Genomic DNA, 20,851 nt, shown 5'->3' on the forward strand with positions numbered 1-20,851 from the left:
TAGGTAGGTACAAAAGTATTAAAAGAATTTCCAATTAAAGTTTAAGGCCCTAGATAGGCCTACTTTTACCTTCACATTCATTCTAGTGCTTTAGGTGGGCATTTCCTAAGTGGTTGGAATTAGGGTAAATTTCTTTTAAATATATTAGGAATTAAGAATGGAATTAGGATAGGAAATGAAATGGTTTTGTAGTGAATTAAATGACGATTCCCCTCAACATTTTACAAAACTTGACTTGAGTCATTAGCCTTCCTTTAGTGCAGATTTTAGTGTTAATTACAAGCACTTGGCTAACTAATGAAAATCAAATATCGTAACATTTTTGCAGATTTATATCTATGGAATAGCGATCATTTGGGAAATTTTGACGAGCCGAAGTTTTGTTAAGAACCTAATTGAGCTGAGCCTAGTACATTTTGTTTTACAAAATAATTTATGTTGAAAAAGATTACATACATTTTACTAAAGCTTCATAAGCATTTGGGATAGGTATAGTGTAATGCATTATTAGATAATAATAATAATAAATAAATAAATAAATAAACAAAATAAATGTTTATAATTATTTGTTAGTTTATTTATTTATTAATTAATTATTCTCACTTTTACTTATCTACTATTATTATTATTATTAATGAGGCATTACATGCAGCCAAGACATATTTTCTGGAAATTTTGAAATTGTATGTGGGTGGAAAATGGAAAGAAAAATGTCTTTCAAGATGAATAATCTATTTTGGCGTTGAATTCGAACCCATACTTACATTTTTGTGAAAAATAAAAATATTTTTTTTTATACAATCACCCACCCTTAAAGAAGCACCCAACTCAAACTAATGAAAGAAGGGTAAGTTGCAAATTCCAGAATATAGGTTTTGTAGAGGACATAGAGTACTAAAGGCTCATATTCTTTGTTTTCATAAAAGATCTTGGAATCATGATACTTGCGTACAATTTTTTTTAACACAAAAGAAGTTATGATGAATGGAAGATTTGGAACTTGAACTACATGAGGACATTATCTCCATGAACATTTAACCTTTGAACTAATTATGAACCACTAAAGGAAGTTGGACCAGGTGATGAAACCACCAAGAATTAAAATTCCAAATATATCAAACTTCTTGCCGTCTATTTTGTAACAAAGAAGATCATATTTGGCTTTTTGAAGATTGAAGTTTTGGCCTTTGTATCTTAAGCTTGTTCAAGATTGTTTAATCAAAGTTGATTTCTCATTTTTGTATATTGCATAATATAGTTTTTCATATTAATTGGATAAAAGATCAAATCTATTAATTTTATTTTATTTTATTTTTTTCTTTTCTGTAATTGAATTTATTTTGTCATATATGTTAATTTGTTTCTATTGGGTGTTTTGATTTTTAGTGGTTACCAAATCTCTATGTCACACCATTATTCTATTGTAATCTTTTATATTAGGTCTTGAATCTCTAATGGCTTGTTTGACATCTTTTTTTTCAATTCCCCAATTTTAATCGATTTCATCATGACAATGTATAGACCATTATCTTGAATGGTAGCCTTTGCTCGTAGTGTGTCCATATGCTTTATGTCAAAAATTGGCAAAATGCTTCTTCTTCTAATAATAGAATGTCCATATTTTTACTACATAATATAATGAGACATTTATCTTTTAATTTTTAATTCATTTAATAATAATTATTTTTAAATACTTAACTTTGTTTTAAAGTAAAAAAAAACACTGGAAACCCTTAACATGGTATTGGTTCAAAATTATTATTTATACCAATTTTAAAAACTACTTTCTTCAATTTTCAATTTTATTATTTTTTTTTTCTAAATAAAAGCTTTTCCTATCTCTAATAACACCTTTTCCACACAAAAACAATTTAATTATAAATAAATTATATTTAAAATTTAAAAAATTATATTACAAATAAATCAAATTCAAAATCTAAAAAATTGTAATTACAAATAAATCAAATTCAAAACCTATATACTTAATTTTTTTATAACAATTAAATATAATAACTAAAAGTCAAAGGAAAGTGTGTAAGATCTGGAATGAAAAGTATTCCATCAATAAATATTTTAATATTAAGATAGTTAGACTATAGTATCGATATAATCTTGAAATGTGAGTTTGAAATTATGTAGTTTTATCATGAGTTGTTAATGTTTTTGATTTTTTAATGATATATTTTTTTTCGAAATTTAGTAAAGATTTTTTTGAAATGATAATTTTATTTGTGAACTTTTGGAATGATAATTCTGAGTTCTATAATCTACGGTGTAAATGCTTCCAAAATTTATGGAAACGCTCAATTCATTTATATATTCAAAATCACATTTGAAAATTCAGTCTTGTCAAAATTTTGGACAGTTGAGCATCTTTTCCTTTTAAATGTATACGCGTTTAATTAACGTTGTCATGACGTGCAGAGCATCTTGTGGAGCCTACGTGTTACCTCCAATTGCGTGTGGGGCCTGTTTGCGTCTTACCTTTAGTTGAATGCGCGTGGGGTTTCAAAAATGCGTTGAAATTTGATGCTCGATGTCGATTACTATGCTCTGCATTTTATAAAATAACTACGCATAAACCACAGGTGCATAAAATAACCTTGCATAAACCGCAGGTGAAGATTTAATATTTATAGCTGGTGTTTCCCTCGATCTCTCTGCGCTTTACAAGCCCTCACTTGTCGACACCTCTGCAAATTGCGTCCATAGTTCGCAATGGCTACATCCTCATCCTCCACCTCTGCCGTGGCTAATCCCAGCTACAAATCCTTCAAAATTTTCATAAACCATCGCGGGGTTGACGTGAAGAAAACCTTCGCCAGATCTCTGTATCTTCGCCTCCGAGAGAAAGGATTGACGGCTTTTCTCGATGATGAGGAGATGCAAGTGGGATACGAAATTTCTTCTCAATTAGAGCACGTTATTAGAACCGCCTCTGTTCATGTGGCGATCCTTTCTCCTAGATATGCTGAGTCATATTGGTGCCTGAACGAGCTCGTAATGATGTTACAGTCAAATGCTCCTGTAATACCAGTCTTTTACCGTGTCAGCCCCGCTGACGTCCGGTGGGTGCGGGGCTCCTATGGTGAAGCCCTAGAATCTCTTGAGAAGAAGGGGCGATATGGTACCAACACTGTTAAAGAATTGAGAAATACACTTCAGCAAGTAGCAGATAATAGCGGTCTCGAGTTGGAGACGTGCAATGGGTGAGAACTCAACCTTCCCTATCGATATAGTTGTGTTTTATACTGATAAATAGACATAGACGTTTGTTTCTCACTAGGTCTACTTATTGTTTCTGAATAATTAGTGAGGAGTTGGAGCTGGAGCTGCTAGATAAGTTGGTTAAATGTCTGTCAGAAATGGTGAAAGAGCCAGCCTTGCACGTGGCTGATTATCCAACAGGGTTGGATTTAAAGCTCAAAGATTTCGAAGATAGAGTGCTGTTGCAGAAAGAGGAAAGCGGGAAACCTCAGATCTTGGGGATTGTAGGGTTAGGTGGCGTAGGAAAAACAACGTTAGCAAAATTTTTCTTCAATAGGAAAATATCAGATTATAGCAAATCCTGTTTTTTAGCTGACGTCAGAGATCATGCAAGTAAGGGGTCTTTACATTTGTTACAGGGTCAACTCCTTAAGACCTTGAATGGAAGGGATGAGCAGGTAAACAATGTTCATGAAGGTAAAAAGATGCTGGGAGAGCCTCTGAAACGTTTTGACACTTTAATAGTGTTTGATGATGTTGATAATGTTGACCAGGTGAATGCATTTTTGCCTGTCCAAACTGATAATCTCAATTCACGGAGTTTAATATTGATTACATCTAGAGATAGGGGTGTTCTCAGAAACTCAAGAGTTGAAGATTCATCTATTTATAAACTATCTGGGCTTAATGAAGAGCACTCCCAAGAGCTCTTCTGTTTCTATGCCTTCAGCCAAGCTGATCCGCGTCCAGCGTTTCAGCATCTAGTAGATAAGTTTTTAGAATGTTGCCATGGATTGCCCTTGTCTCTGAAAATAGTTGGGGCATTACTTTATATAAAGGACTGTGTGAGCCTGAAGAGCATACGGGGGTCGGCGCAGGCGACGAAGCTGAGATCCCTAAATGTTTCTGGGTGCTCCCATTTAGAAGAGCTGCCAACTATGGAAACGTTTTTATGTCTCGAGGAGTTGGAGGCTCACAACTGTGTGAGCCTGAAGAGCATACTGGGGTCGGCGCAGGCGACGAAGCTGAGATCCCTAAATGTTTCTGGGTACTCCCATTTAGAAGAGCTGCCAACTATGGAAACGTTTTTATGTCTGGAGGAGTTGGAGGCTCACAACTGTGTGAGCCTGAAGAGCATACGGGGGTCGGCGCAGGCGACGAAGCTGAGATCCCTAAATGTTTCTGGGTGCTCCCATTTAGAAGAGCTGCCAACTATGGAAACGTTTTTATGTTTGGAGGAGTTGGAGGCTCACAACTGTGTGAGCCTGAAGAACATACGGGGGTCGGCGCAGGCGACGAAGCTGAGATCCCTAAATGTTTCTTGGTGCTCCCATTTAGAAGAGCTTCCAGATATGGAAACGTTTTTATGTTTGGAGGAGTTGGTGGCAAACAACTGTGTGAGCCTGAAGAGCATACGGGGATTGACGCAGGCTACAGAACTTAAATACCTCGTTGTTTCTGAGTGCTCTGAGTTAGAAGAACTCCCAAGTCTGGAAACAATGGTATCTTTGCAGCGGCTGTGGGCAAAGGGATGTATGAAGCTGAAGAGCATACACGGGTTGGCTCAGGTTACAAAGCTTATACGCTTAGATGTTTCTGGATGCTCAGAGTTAGAAGAATTGCCGGGCATCGAAAGGTTAGTATCGTTGGAGGGGTTGTGGGCAGACGGATGTAAGAAGCTTAAGAGCATACCGGGATTGACCCAGACTACAGAACTTAAATACCTGGTTGTTTCTGAGTGCTCTGAGTTAGAAGAACTCCCAAGTCTGGAAACAATGGTATCTTTGCAGGAGCTGTGGGCAGAGGGATGTATGAAGCTGAAGAGCATACACGGGTTGGCTCAGGCTACAAAGTTTATACGCTTAGATGTTTCTGGATGGTGAGAGTTAGAAGAATTGCCGGGCATCGAAAGGTTGGTATCCTTGGAAAAGTTGTGGGCAGCCAGATGTAAGAAGCTTAAGACTATACAGGGGTTGGGGCAGACGACAAATCTTAGAATCCTAGATGTTTCTGGGTGCTCAGAGTTAGAAGAACTCCCAAGTCTGGAAACAATGTTATCTTTGCAGGAGCTGTGGGCAGAGGGATGTATGAAGCTGAAGAGCATACACGGGTTGGCTCAGGCTACAAAGCTTATACGCTTAGATGTTTCTGGATGCTCAGAGTTAGAAGAATTGCCGGGCATCGAAAGGTTAGTATCGTTGGAGGGGTTGTGGGCAGACGGATGTAAGAAGCTTAAGACGATACAGGGGTTGGGGCAGACGACAAATCTTAGTATCCTAGATGTTTCTGGGTGCTCAGAGTTAGAAGAACTGCCCAGCATGGAAAAGTTGGTATCTGTATCGTTGGAGGGGTTGTGGGCAGACGGATGTAAGAAGCTTAAGACGATACAGGGGTTGGGGCAGACGACAAATCTCAGTATCCTAGATGTTTCTGGGTGCTCAGAGTTAGAAGAACTACCCAGCATGGAAAAGTTGGTATCTTTGGTAGAGTTGCGGGTAGGTGGATGTCTGAAGCTGAAGAGCATACGGGGATTGACGCAGCTACAGAACTTGAATCCCTCGTTGTTTCTGAGTGCTCTGAGTTAGAAGAACTCCCAAGTCTGGAAACAATGGTATCTTTGCAGGGGCTGTGGGCAGAGGGATGTATGAAGCTGAAGAGCATACACGGGTTGGCTCAGGCTACAAAGCTTATACACTTAGATGTTTCTGGATGCTCAGAGTTAGAAGAATTGCCGGGCATCGAAAGGTTAGTATCGTTGGAGGGGTTGTGGGCATACGGATGTAACAAGCTTAAGACTATACAGGGGTTGGGGCAGACGACAAATCTTAGAATCCTAGATGTTTCTGGGTGCTCAGAGTTAGAAGAACTGCCCAGCATGGAAAAGTTGGTATCTTTGGTAGAGTTGCGGGTAGGTGGATGTCTGAAGCTGAAGAGCATACGGGGATTGACGCAGGCTACAGAACTTGAATCCCTCGATGTTTCTGAGTGCTCTGAGTTAGAAGAACTCCCAAGTCTGGAAACAATGGTATCTTTGCAGGGGCTGTGGGCAGAGGGATGTATGAAGCTGAAGAGCATACACGGGTTGGCTCAGGCTACAAAGCTTATACGCTTAGATGTTTCTGGATGCTCAGAGTTAGAAGAATTGCCGGGCATCGAAAGGTTGGTATCCTTGGAGGAGTTGTGGGCAGCCAGATGTAAGAAGCTTAAGAGCATACGGGGATTGACCCAGACTACAGAACTTGAATGCCTGGATGTTTCTGAGTGCTCTGAGTTAGAAGAACTCCCAAGTCTGGAAACAATGGTATCTTTGCAGGAGCTGTCGGCAGAGGGATGTATGAAGTTGAAGAGCATACACGGGTTGGCTCAGGCTACAAAGCTTACACACTTAGATGTTTCTGGGTGCTCAGAGTTAGAAGAACTGCCCAGCATGGAAAAGTTGGTATCTTTGGTAAAGTTGCAGGTAGGTGGATGTCTGAAGCTGAAGAGCATACGGGGATTGACGCAAGCTACAGAACTTAAATACCTCGATGTTTCTGGATGCCCAGAGTTAGAAGAATTGCCAAGTCTGGAAACAGTGGTATCTTTGCAGGGGCTGCTGGCAGAGGGATGTATGAAGCTGAAGAGCATACACGGGTTGGCTCAGGCTACAAAGCTTATATTGTTAGATGTTTCTGGATGATCAGAGTTAGAAGAATTGCCGGGCATCGAAAGGTTGGTATCCTTGGAGGGGTTGTGGGCAGCCAGATGTAAGAAGCTTAAGAGCATACGGGGATTGACCCAGACTACAGAACTTGAATGCCTGGTTGTTTCTGAGTGCTCTGAGTTAGAAGAACTACCAAGTCTGGAAACAATGGTATCTTTGCAGGAGCTGCGGGCAGAGGAATGTATGAAGCTGAAGAGCATACACGGGTTGGCTCAGGCTACAAAGCTCATATCGTTAAATGTTTCTGGATGCTCAGAGTTAGAAGAATTGCCGGGCATCGAAAGGTTGGTATCCTTGGAGGGGTTGTGGGCAGCCAGATGTAAGAAGCTTAAGAGCATACGGGGATTGACCCAAACTACAGAACTTAAATACCTGGTTGTTTCTGAGTGCTCTGAGTTAGAAGAACTCCCAAGTCTGGAAACAATGGTATGTTTGCAGAGGCTGCGGGCAGAGGGATGTATGAAGCTGAAGAGCATACACGGGTTGGCTAAGGCTACAAAGCTTATACGCTTAGATGTTTCTGGATGGTCAGATTTAGAAGAATTGCCGGGCATCGAAAGGTTGGTATCCTTGGAGGGGTTGGGGGCAGCCAGATGTAAGAAGGTTAAGACTATACAGGGGTTGGGGCAGATGACAAATCTTAGAATGGGTTGGGGCAGATGACAAATCTTAGAATGCTAGATGTTTCTGGGTGCTCAGAGTTAGAAGAACTGCCCAGCATGGAAAAGTTGGTATCCTTGGAGGGGTTTTACGCAGATGGATGTGTGAAGCTGAGGAGGATCCGGGGGTTGGAGCACGCGACAGAGCTTCAGGAAATGAATGTTAGAGGGTGCCTTGAGTTAGAAGAAGTGGAAGGCGTTGAAGATTTTACGTGGACGCGGTTGACATGGCTAGATGTCTCAAAATGTCCTAAATTACAATGCCCTGTGTGGGAGTAGGGGACCCGCTGAGTGGAGGATTGAAGTGATAATAATTAGATCACTGTAACAGACGGTCATAACGCTTATAAATATGTTTTTATTTATGTTTTGTTTTTTTCAATAATATGTCCTAAATTACAATGCTCTGTGTGGGAGTAGGGGACCCGCTGAGTGGAGGATTGAAGTGATAATAATTAGATCACTGTAACAGACGGTCATAACGCTTATAAATATGTTTTTATTTATGTTTTGTTTTTTTCAATAATAGACACCCACCGCTGTCCGAGTGTATTCATTGTTAGACAATTTTATTCACATCATGGTCCTCGTGCTTATTATAACAAGCATATTTACATGTTTTATGCGAGTACATGGTTTTAATAGTAATTTAATTGATACGGTAAAGAAATTTAATTTAATTTAATTATTGATTATTTTTTCCGGGGAAAAAAGCAACATTTTATTAGTATAATAAAAGTTTTGATCCAGTAGTTCTTAAGCCGCGCAGGGCTTAAAGAAGCAGTCACAGCTCAACCCGCGGGGAGCTTTTTTACTGTTGAAGCCTGAGAGAGTCTTCCTCCCAAGAGGAGGATGTAAAACCATTTAAAACAAAAGATCAAAAGTTAACTGGAGTCTCCATATTGGAAAACAACTCCATTACAGTCAGAAAAAAGTGTCCACCTGCACTGTGTGAGAAACAAAATTTGGAAGTCTGAAAACCGAGATCGAACAGCCGAAAAAACGGGAGCTGCTGAGGAGACATATATACAAAAAATATAAACAGTAAAATGAGAAAACTGATAAAGAGCCGACAAAAAAGGGGCGAATCAAAAAACTGTTGTATATGCTACTGATCATAAGGAGGCAGGTCTGATCTGACTGACTGCCCCTGGTAAATCTCCTCTATCGCCCAGCTGTCCGGATCCTGTAGTAAACCTGCCTTAGATAACTGATCGGCTTCTTCGTTCCTTTCCCTGTAGATATGACATAATGAAAATCTGTTAAAGAGAGTCTTCAGGTATAAAATCTCTTCAACAATTGTCATTAAAATTTGATTTTGGCAAGCAGCTAAACCATTGATCCAATTTATAACATTTAGAGAGTCCCCAAATAACTGTATTGAGTTGATGTTTTTGTGTTGAAGCCAGCAAAGAAGTAAGCGCAAAGAGGAGAGTTCTGCAAAATTGTTTGTTCCTGGGCCCAGCCCAACTGAGGCTTTTAGAATGTGTTCTGAATTGATGTGCATGCTCATGCCTGCGCCGGCCCGATTATTTTGAGAGGCTCCGTCAAAGAAGCCGCATGGGATATCCTCCTGTATTATGAGATTGTTCTGAATCGTTCTGGTTTTCTTTGCTTCAGGGGGAGGCAGAGCATGATAGATGGCTGCTATATTAGAGGCAATGACAGAGGGCGGTGTAATTTGGTCTTGAAACAGACTCTTATTTCTCGCGAGCCACACACCCCAGCAGAAGATAATCGGCAGGTTCCTCATATTCCCATCTGAGTATGTATGCCACCATTTCCTCCAGGATTCGGCCAGCGGCTCGTTTCCCCAATGTGCAAAGACCTTGAGAAACCCAGTGACCTCCTCCCAAATCTTCCGAGAGAAAGGACAGGTGGTAAAAAGATGATTTAAAGTTTCCTCATTAGACTTACACAGGGGGCAACGCCCTGGGCCAACTAGAAACCTGGATTGAAGGATTTCCCATGTTGGAGCCTTCTTTTTTAGAATACACCAAAGGAAGAGCTTAGATTTTGCGGGGCTTTTGAGTTTCCATAAAGCTTTGGACCACCAGTCCGGAGCTTCCCATCCTTTCTTTCCCAAAAGATAAGAGTATCCCTCCTTTGGTGTATATCCCCCCGATTTGCTGTGAGCCCACATTAACCTATCAGGTTCCTCCCTTATCCTAACATTGGAACGTTTTAATTCTTTTATGAAACCTGTCCATTCATTCTTCCATCTAAGATTTAGCCCTAATTCTTCATCATCCTTCCAAACCTGGCCCCAAATGGAGGACTGCCCAACTCTTGCCACCTGATTTAAGGAGGTGATATCTATGGACTCAAGATGTCGAAGGAGCCCTGGCGATAAGGCGAAAGCTTCATTGCACCCGATCCATGGGTCTCTGCCGATCCTGATTTGTCTGCCATCTCCCACTTTCCAAGCTAAACCTTGCTCAATCACTGAGAAAGCATCCACTGTGGCCTTCCAAATTACAGAAGAGTTTTTTGCCTTCTTGTTCTGACTCCGGATCCAATCTTCCAAGGGCGTTGGATCGATATACTTCCTTTTAATCACCCTTGTCCATAGATTTTCTATGGTTATAAGCCTCCAGCCAGACTTTGCTGCTAACGAAGTGCTGAACTCAGGAAGTCTTTTGATCCCCCAACCTCCCCACTCTTTTGATCTGGCCACTTTGTCCCAAGCCACCCACGGTAAACCTGAGAACTCCTTAGAACCTGCCCAAAGAAATCTGCAACAAATTCTTCTGATTTTTTCCATTACACCTTTAGGAATCCAAGTTAGTGCAGCCCAGTAAACCGGGATGGCTAGCAAGACCGATTTGATGAGAGTTAGCCTACCAGCTCTGGAAAGCCATCTATAGCTCCAGTGTGATATTCTAGCTTCAATTTTTGCTATAATCCAGTTCCAATCTGCTTTTCTGTATGCTGCAGGTTTTAGCCAAAACCCCAAATATTTGAAAGGAACATCCAAAGATTGGCTAGGATAAGGAAAGAGATCAGCTATGAGACACCTTTCCCTTCTGTCCACATCTGCCAAACAAACTTGTGATTTCACAGAATTTATCTGCATTCCAGTAGCTTTTAGAAAGAGATCAAAGATACATTTTATCTCCTTTAATTCGCTGTAATTTCCATTTGTAAAGATCAATATATCATCAACGAAAAGAAGATGGGTGATGAAGAGATTTATAGCTACCTCTATACCTTTTACCTTGTCCTCACTTCTGGCTTTATGAATCAGCCTGCTTAGTCCTTCGGCCACAAGGAGAAACAGAAGTGGTGATAAAGGACACCCTTGTCTGAGGCCCCTCTGGCTAGAGAAAAAGGAAGAGGCAGCTCCATTGACCAGAACTGCAAAGCTGACATTTGTTATGCATCCCATGATCCAACTAACAAATGGGTAGTTGAATCCCACATGAGTAAGAAGCATTCGAAGGTAGAGCCAGTTTATCCTATCAAATGCTTTGGAGAGGTCAATTTTGAGAACAACTCCTTTCTTTTTCTTTAATTTGACACTATGGATTGCCTCCTGAGCAACCCCTATAGCTTCATGGATTTGTCTGCCATCCAGGAACCCAAATTGTTCCATAGATATGTTCCTTGACAGAATTGGAGCTAATCTGAGGGCAATAACCTTTGAAATAATCTTATAAATACAATTGCACAAAGAAATTGGTCTAAAATCTTCAAAGCTTTCTGGCTCATTCTTCTTAGGAATGAGTGCAATAAATGTTGAATTAAATGGTCTATAAATATCTCCTTTCAATCTAGACTCCTCGACAACTTCAGTTATCTCGTCTCCAATTAGGTCAAAGAAATGAAGAAACAATTCAATAGTCCAGCCATCAGGGCCAGGACTTTTGTCTTTGCCTAATAGCTTCATGGCTGCTTCAGTCTCCGCCTTAGTGACCGAAGTTGAAAGATCTTCAGATTCTTCTTCCTCAATGAATCTGGGGAAACATTGCACAGTTTTGAGGACTTCTGCAATAGTAGCTTCTCTCTGTTCAGAATATAAATTATGAAAATGTCGTTTCCCTAGTCCAGAAAGATCAGAAAAGGACTTGACTTCTCTTCCTTCTTCATTTTTAAGGCTCCAAATTGTATTTATTGATTTTCTTCCTTTTGCAAAATTATGAAAGAATTTGGTGTTTTCATCCCCAGACTTAAGCCAAACTGCCCTACTCTTTATTCTCCATTCTTCTTCCCTTTCCAGAAGTATTCTGGTTTGCTGCTTCTCCAAAAGAAGAATTCTATCCTTGGATTCTTGAGATGAGTATCCATCTGAATCCAAACTCTCCAATTTCTTCAAGTCTTCCCTTATACAGTTTAGCTCCTCATTTTGTTTCAATTTCCTATCCCTTGCCCAAGAGATTGTTGCAGATTTCAATCTTTTTAAATTTTCCATGAACAAATAGCTTTTCTCCTCTCCTGCATTGTGATCTGGGTGGATCCAAGTTTTTTTAAACAAATCACTGAAAGAAGGATCTTGTAGCCAAGCAGGATTAAATTTGTAAGGGGCGGGGGGCTTGTGTGGAGGAGAAGATAGATCTAGAAAGATAGGGAAGTGGTCTGAATTCCCAAGTTCATCAACCCACTGTCTGATTAGGGGAACTTTAGCAGAAAGCGAATCTGAAAGCAGGAAACGATCTAGCCTCTTAGCAATCCTGTCTGCACCAACTCTACGATTCCGCCAAGTAGGCTTTAGCTTAATCGGGAGAGGATCAACAAAGTTATTCTCTGAGATGAGGTTATGGAAAAAATCTGTAAGAGGATCTTCTCTCGCCGAAGGTCCCCAAGCTTCAGCACGACCTAAAGAGAAATTTAGGTCCCCACCCAGAATCATCACTGGAGCTTTCAAAACTGATGTTGTCATCAAGGAATCCCAAAAAAATTCCCTGCCTTGGCAAGGCCCATAGATATTTATTATGGTGATAGGGAAATGGAAATCAGGGGATAATATCTCCATTCCCATAACGTTCTTCATCCCCCAGTTACTGAGAACTTTTACTCTCCCCTCTTTGTACCCAATTGCTAGTCCCCCCGAATGTCCAAAGGCATCCATAGCACTGAAAGTCCACCCTGGTAGAAGAGCCTTAAGCATAGGTTCAATCTCAGTGGCCTTCCCAAGGGTTTCTTGCAGAAGGATAACATCTGCTTTTGAGTTGAAAATCCATTCTTTCAGGGCCAGTTTTTTGGGTTTGCTGGCCAAACCTCTGCAATTCCAGGATGTTAAGATCATTTGATAACTCCTTCAGGGGGATGGGCTGCTCTAAGAACCCCCTGGATGGAGAATTGTTTGCCATCTGCAACATCCAACTTTGCTTTAAGTTTTGCCTTGAAAAGATCAGATTTCCGACCTCGTTTGTTTTTGGATTTTGTCTGAGTAGGAATCAAACCCAGCCCACCTAAAGACCCCTGAATCACTTGGTTCCCACCCTGAGATCTCAGATTGTATGGACAAGGGGTCCGAGTCACAGGAAGAGGGAGAGGAGGCCAATTGTCTTCACAGTTTATATCCAGGAGGGGTAATGATTCAGTTAAGGTTTCCACATTCGGCTCTGATATAGGGTCTCCCATATTTTCAACTATATTTTTTTCTTGCTCATGATAAGACAAAGAAGCAATATTATAATTTACATTTGAAGGCTCAGGAGAAATAGAAGAGGAGGGAGTCCCTGAGCACTTACCCTTCTCCGGATCGTCGGATTGAATTAGAAGTGTTTCCTCGACAGAGCCTTTCACTGCTTCCGGATCTTTGGCTGTTACCTCGACGGCCCCTTCCACAGCGGCCTGGTCTGTGCCAATTTCTGCATCCAAGTCTGTAGGCTGTGCGCTTGCATTCGAAGGTTCTTTCTCGTTCTCCTCTGCCTCCATATTCATTTGTTCTTGTGGCTCCGGCATGTCCTGCTCCATCCTAGTCTGATCATCGGATTGTGCATTTGCTCTGTGAGCAGGAGTCCTACGAAAATGTCTCCTTCTTCTCTTATGGGGGCAGTCTTTTGCTAAATGACCGTGCTCATGGCACCAATGGCATCTAAAGGGAAGGTATTCATAGTCTAAAATCTGTTCATAGACATATTCGTCAAATTGAAGGTTTACCTTTTGTGCCAAACCCCCACTTGGTTTGAGCATTACAAGAATGCGCGCAGTTGCCAAATTGTTTGTTGTTAAGAAAGACATGTCCGCTGTCATGTATTCCCCCAGCCGGTTACCGATTGTTCTGAAAACTTCCTCAGTCCATAGAAGGGAGGGTAGACCCGGAGCACGCACCCAGACAGGAAATGTATCTGTGCGTTCCTTAATAGCATCAAACAAAGGAGACCATTTTTTAAATAGAACGGGGATGTTATCAATATGCCATAAACGCTGCAGAACCCAATCCACCGTTTCTCTATCATCAAATTTGAACTTGAACCATCCTTTTGCTAATACCTTTGCTTCGAAATTTACAGATCTCTCTGGTGTGAAACTTCTTTCGCCCCATTCTTGAAGAAAAGCAGAAGAATATGGCTTACCTCTGACTCTGCCTACCAAGGTGCAATCAGCCACCGCTAGAGCTTCTTTCATCGATACCTCCATCCCTAGAACCAGATTCTCCGCTATTACCTGTGTTCCAATGGGTCTTTTCTGTTTCCTTGTCGCTCCTCTTGGCCTTGAGCTTTCCACCACCGGTCTTCTTCCTTCACAATCCTCGATATTATTTGATGTTATCTGTGCTGAGCCCAAAAGGGTATCTGGTTCCCACAGGGTCGGGATCTGTCCTGAAAGATCCAAGTTGACATTCCCAGCGAATAAAGTATCTGCCCCCAAACCTTCATTTTCTGCCGGCCCGTCAGCTAAGGAAGTGCCTTGGTTGCTTGGCTGAATCTCGGGTAGACCTTGTGAATCTCGAGAGAGGGAAACCCTCGTGATCGAACCTGGAGTACCTGGAAGTCTAGAATGCTCAATATCCGCTGGAAACCCTAGCTGGGATATTTCTTCGAGCCCCTTAGGGTTTGTAAACCGTGGTTTCAGAGGAAGACCCTTTGGCTCCGAGGGTTTAGATGCCGCGTGCACCCCTCTCAAATCTGTCTCTTTCGCTTGTTGCAAAGGGCCGGTCGCAAGACCTTCAAGCGGGATCTCTCTGTCCGGCACCTTGTCTTGGATGAAGACCTGAGGGATCTCCGACTGAGAAGCAGACGCCAGACTGGAGATATCTACAGATCCAAAATAATAGTCCACATTCTGAGAATTAATTTCCTTGCCCCACATGGAAAGTATGTCCTCAACGTCTGGGTCCAGTGCTAAAAACTCGGAGGGCTTAACCATGGTTGATACTTACGAAGGCGAGAGACCACCGACAGACCGAAAGAAACGGAAACTGTAAACAGCTGACAGTTGACAGTGATAAAATTACCTTTACCGACCCTAGGATAAACCAAAACGCGGTTTAACCTCCATCTGCCAGTTGCAAGGAGCTGAAGGGGAAGCTTCCGCGACGGCAGCTGTGCGTGGTGCAGGCCTCGACTACCTACCCGAACCCTGTTCGAGGTTCAAGGCATTGACCAGGGTTCGAATTCCTTCCCTGTTGCATCTTGGCTCCGTTCTCGGCTTCCAATTTTTTAATTATTGATTATTGCTAAAACTGTAAAGTAATTTAGATAAAAAATTTAAAGAAATTCAATTAATTAGGTTAAAGAGGAGGTAGTTTAAATTTTATTGTTGTGTTTTATGGAAAATAATTTTTAATATGGTCTATTTTTGACTGAACATTTAAATTAGCATGTAAATGATAAAACTAAAATTTTAAAATAATTATATTTTAATTAAAAAATATATATTTAATATTTTATTTACGTTATGGCACCAATTTAAAGGGATTATTAATGGTTTAGTTTTCAGGATGTTACTCTTTTTTATAATGGTTAAATTTAAGCTAGTGTAAATTACTTTTTGAACAAAATATAACACCCTTATAATTTCGTTAACAAATTAATTTTAGAAGTAACATCTATTTTGAAAATTTTCAAAGAATAAAAAATTAAATGTAATAAATTCATACATGTAAAAATAAGTTTTACAAATAAATAAATTATAACAAAATTTAAAACTCATAATAAATCAATTAAATTTATTATATTTAATATTAAATATTAAATATTAATTAATCATTTTATCTAATGTATTATATACTAATTATATTAATATACTAATTATAATATAATTAAACGTCTTCTATTTTGTTTTATAAAACAATTTTATATTTCTATTATGTCTAAATAAAGGATTCCAATTTGTTTGCTATGATTTGATATAGTTATTTTTTATAATTGGCCATAACTAAGGAAACTTATTATACTTAATATCACCATTAAAGTGATTTAATTTTCAATTATATTTTATAATTATTTTTAAAAAGAACGAGACATGTTCTCAAGAGTCAATTTTCAATTATATTTTATAATTATTTTTAAAAAGAACGAGACATGTTCTCAAGAGTCAATTTTCAATTATATTTTATAATTATTTTTAAAAAGAACGAGACATGTTCTCAAGAGTCAAGGAATCTAAATATAAAGAAATATAATTCTATTTTATATATTTATTGGCTTGTTTTTTGTTTTTTTAGAAATGTTGAAAGATAAAAGACATGTTAACAAGAATTAAAACATAAATTATATATTGAGACAACTTATTTCATAAAATTAAAGAGATTGGACAAAATAATTGAATATAAAGATAGGTTGATTATAGTAAATGAAGTTTTAAGGACCATAAATATAGTATATTAAGCAAAATTACGAAGCATAAAAGAGGCCAAAATATTTATAAAGAAAATACTTCATTCCAAAAGACCAAATAGAATTAACTAAGTAAATTGGAAAAATTAAAGAAACTAAGAAAGAAGGAAAACAAACAATAATTAGGAACTAAAAAGTTATTATTAGAGATACAAATACTAAAGGTAAAAAATAAATAGGAATTTGGTATACTTGAGATCCTCTTCATGGTCTTCCATGGAACAAATGGCATATATTAATTTATATTTTGAGTGAAATTGGTATTGTATTATTGGTTGAAGCTTGTAAGCATGAAGAATCTAAGGTTCTCAACATTGAAGGATTTGTATTGTGATTGATATTGAATATCAAATCCTTCGTAAAGGGATTGGAGGCATATGCTTGTTACATAAAATGAACATTTCTTCTCACATTTGACTTATAATAAATACATTCTCAATCAATACATTTGGAGGGAGATTTAAGATTTTAATGCCAACAATATTTATATAACAATCTATTACTTCTTGCCCATCAAATTCTATTTCTATAAGAAAAACAACCTAGATAAAAATTGTCCCTACAAACACAGAACAAGGTATTTACAATATGAGAATTAAAGATACTATCCCATTGCTAAGAGGCTTTAATGTTGTAACTCAGCTAATTAAGTTATTTTTCTAAACAATAATTCCAATCCTAATCCTCTTTAGCTAGATGAGGACCTTGCTTTAGCTAATAGGTGCAAAAAACTATGAAGCTCTGATTGAGAATTTATTTGGTATTGAACTAATTGAGCTTTATAGTTCTCAATATCTAATAATTTGCAATGGTCTAATGAGATGGTAAATTTCTAACTAGATGATTTGTATCCATGAAATAGGTAGTAGTGTCATGGACTATGTGATATCCCCATGCATATACAAATAAATAGTAAATTTTAACCTTTTAAATGAGCATGAGTCTAACTTCAACCATCGACCTTTGGCCTCAACTTTGAACTTTATCCTACACAAAATCTACATTGAAGAAAACTTTGATGACCAAAGTACTTTCCTTTTAAACAAAAAATAGTGTTAATTTTTCTGGAAACACTTAAATAATGAATTAAATGTCATATTGTATAAGAACAATATTGAAAACCTCTATCATAATTTTATGACAACCATCTCTTCTTCCATTAACAAATTATCTATTGAGATGTTATGTAAAAAGAAAAATAGAATAGCCAATCATTGGTATGTCAATGACTGTAAAAGTGCTAGAGAAGCTATTAGGGATGTCTCTAATGGTTCACTAAAATCGGATGAGATAAAAAGATACAAAGCCTTAATTAAAAAGAAAAAAAAGGCACTACATAAACATAAAACAATATAAGCTTCTGCACTTATCAAAGTTAGATCTTAAAAGATTATAGAGGTAAATTTTGACTTTTAAAATTAAAAAGAATAGTATGATTCCTCTGAATGACTTGAACTCTTACCTGAAAAACCTTTCTAAATCCCATTTGGTTGTGGAAAACATTCTAAATGTTTCTATTAGGATGAAGTTTTGTCATAAATATATAAAGTTTGGGGTTAAGCACTTGCAAAAGGAAAGATAAGATTCACATCAAAAGTTACCAAGCCAATATCTTAAAAATTGGAGGGCCCTGTCCTTATTCATCACATACAAAATCCAGTCAATTTCGTTGTCAAGTAGGTTTTTCCTAAACCTAGAACTCAAAACCTCATTGTTCCTAATTTTAAAAGTGGAGATAAAAGTAATCCCTCTAATTACATGATCATTATGATTAGCCCCAAATTCATTCATTTTTAACATTGTTTGGTTTTATCAAGCTCCTCATTCGGTGAATAAGCTCTGGGAAGTACTTTTTGACAATTTTAGTGGCATTCATCAATTCCTTTGGTATCTTGGCCGTATTGGTCTTGTTTTCTTATGCACAAATTATCATATCAATGTTTAGTTCCTTATTATAGTGGTGGAGTCTTTTCTTGAGCATTTTGAAATTAGGGTCTCATAGAGGGTGTGGAAGGCTTCAGTTTTGAAAGTCCATTTTTCCACTCAATTGTCTTAGCCTTTGAAACTTCTTCATAGAAAAGTAATCCATGGTTTGAACTTTCATTATATCTCATCTATCTTGGCATTCCTCTTTGGTGCTTTTGGTTCTCAATTTGGGGCTATACTTGTAGAAAGTTTAAGCTTCTTTGGTCGTGTCTTTGTCTTAGTGTTGGGATATCTCTTTTGTGTTATCTAGGATTATCTTTTTCTTTTGTGGATTATAGTCACCCCTGTCTCATATCTTTTCTTTGATTCTTGTGTTAGACAGTCACCTCGCCTCCCGTATTGTTTTAGATGATTATGAAAGGGTGGGGATACGCTTCAAACTCATCCCTACAAAAGTTTGGTCCTTAGTTTTCTCTCTGTGAGTCTTGGGTTGACATTTGTTTGAAGGTGAGCGGTCTTTGTGCTATCTTGGGTGGACTGGCTAAATGTTCTCTTTCTTAGGTTTGCGTTGTCCACTGTTCTTTTTTGTGTAGTATGTCATCCTCCTTTCTTTGAACCTCGGTCCTATACTCATTCTTGTTGGAGAATTATGCCTTAGTGAGGAGGTTCAAGTGGTAGGAGGGGTTGTAGTAATGCTAGAATTCCATCTACCTCTCAAGCCCATATGATAGCGTATCATTTTATTGATATTTACTACGAAAATACCCCACCAACGATCCAAAGTGAAATTGGGGAAATTGAGAGCAGATCAAGAATTGAATGATGGTTCATAGCAGATGCAGAAGAAGAGAAATATGGTGGCAGATGAGTTTTCAACACGAGCAACACGAGAATGAAGATTACAATATATATGCTACCCATAAACCTTTGTTGGAAACTCAAGAACATTATGGGAAAAGTATTAGTTGAGCAATCAGAAGAGAAATGGGAAATATTGTTAAATATGGATGAAGTGCAAAAACAAATTAGAAGGTTAGTAAACAAAGTCACAATGATGGCAAAGATTCTAACCAACATGGAATTCATGGAATTCACAGAATTTGAAGAGGAGACAGGACCACTGGATAGAATCCAGGTGAACTCTCCTATTACATAGAAGTTATCCATGATATTTGTTGTTATGTATGTTAGTCATATTTTGTTAAAATCAATGATTAAAAAGGTTATCAAGTCTTTAGAGTAGGATGTAGAATGTTTAGAAGATAATATTTGCTAGGATTTATAATAAGTTTTAAACATTTTACGTGGACAAAAGTATTAATGCTGTGATATTGGTCTAGTTTCCCCTATGCTAGAGTAGTCAACATGACAAAACTATCATTAGGGGAATTTTGAGGTCTAAAATTGGCTTCGTAAGGAAAATAATAAATAATAGTTAAAATAGTGATATAAGAGATGGATTTTTAAAGAAAAAGAAAGAAAACTATTTTTTTATTTGTATTTTCGACTTATCTCCTTACAAGTTTACTCAAATATCGAGTATAGGTACCCATTGGATGTGTAGTTTTAATTCCGCATCCAATAGGTACCTACACTTGATCTTTGAGTAAACCTATAAAAAGATAAGCCAAAAACACAAATTAAAAAAAATAATTGTCTTCTTTTCCCTCCCAAATATTTTACACTAGGGACAACATCATTATCTTAATTTTTATTGATTTTTTTTTAAATTAAATTTTTTTAATCATTTTTTATTCAAATGCTCATTTTTACCTTAAAATTTCACCAATAATTATTTAATATTTTTTATATGATTTAATATCATCTATCCAATTTATAAAATTAACAATATCATAAATTACAATTTTTACACAATAAGCTATTAAAAAATGTAAATACAATTTTATTTTTTACCTACAATATAAAAATATCAATATTTATATTTTAGGCCTTTTTAATGCCATAAGGTAAGAAGAAAAAATCTTTCATTTCATATCATTGCAATTTGGTAGAAAAATACTTATAATCAAAACTCAATTAAAGGATATTAAAAAATGTAAATACAATATTTTTTTTTACCTACAATATAAAAATGTCAATATTGATATTTTAGGTCTTTTTAACGCCACAAGGTAAGAAGAAAAAAACTTTCATTTCATATCTTTGTAATTTGGTAGAAAAATACTTATAATCAAAACTTAACGTAATTAAAGGTGGATTACAAATAGATTTTTTAAAATTATCATTGACAAAAGTAACTTCAAAGATTAACTAAACTATTTTCTAATGTTTCCTCTAACATTGAAAATTCAATGTTCCAAAAACAATTAAGAGAACTTCATTTTTAAAGAAATATCTTGATTTGGGAAGTTTGATAAGTATGTAATTTATATAACATGGATTCAAGCTTTGCATGTTAATAAGTTTTAAGGAAATGATGATGAAATTTTAATATATAGAAATAATTTATTTATTTATTAAAGTATAGATAGAAATAATTTATTTATTTATTAAAGCTTTTATATGGAAGATTAAATTCTAAAAAATCGATAAAAAATTTATTATTATTA

General features: G+C 37.5%; 2 protein-coding genes across 2 annotated transcripts; both read left to right on the plus strand.

Moving 5' to 3' along the window:
- Positions 1 to 2,718: 2,718 nt before the first annotated feature.
- On the plus strand, positions 2,719 to 3,325 carry LOC149200949 (putative 2' cyclic ADP-D-ribose synthase BdTIR). The gene has a single exon (XM_089402832.1). It carries the CDS (start codon positions 2,719 to 2,721, stop codon positions 3,211 to 3,213), a length of 495 nt encoding a protein of 164 aa, XP_089258958.1. The 3' UTR covers positions 3,214 to 3,325.
- LOC149200950 (uncharacterized) lies at positions 3,260 to 5,522 on the plus strand. Its single transcript, XM_089402831.1, has one exon. The coding sequence runs from the start codon at positions 3,366 to 3,368 to the stop codon at positions 5,088 to 5,090; it is 1,725 nt and encodes a 574-aa protein (XP_089258957.1). The 5' UTR covers positions 3,260 to 3,365; the 3' UTR covers positions 5,091 to 5,522.
- The last annotated feature ends 15,329 nt before the right edge of the window (positions 5,523 to 20,851 follow it).

This window comes from Pinus tabuliformis, chromosome 2_1 (genome assembly GCF_031772625.1).
Source record: "Pinus tabuliformis cultivar Carrire ecotype Pingquan chromosome 2_1, CPIR1, whole genome shotgun sequence".
NCBI lineage: Eukaryota > Viridiplantae > Streptophyta > Pinopsida > Pinales > Pinaceae > Pinus > Pinus tabuliformis.

Excerpts from the sequence above, each read along its gene's own strand:
- LOC149200950 (XM_089402831.1), top strand. The coding sequence starts at position 3,366 with ATGGTGAAAGAGCCAGCCTTGCACGTGGCTGATTATCCAACAGGGTTG.
- LOC149200949 (XM_089402832.1), top strand. The coding sequence starts at position 2,719 with ATGGCTACATCCTCATCCTCCACCTCTGCCGTGGCTAATCCCAGCTAC.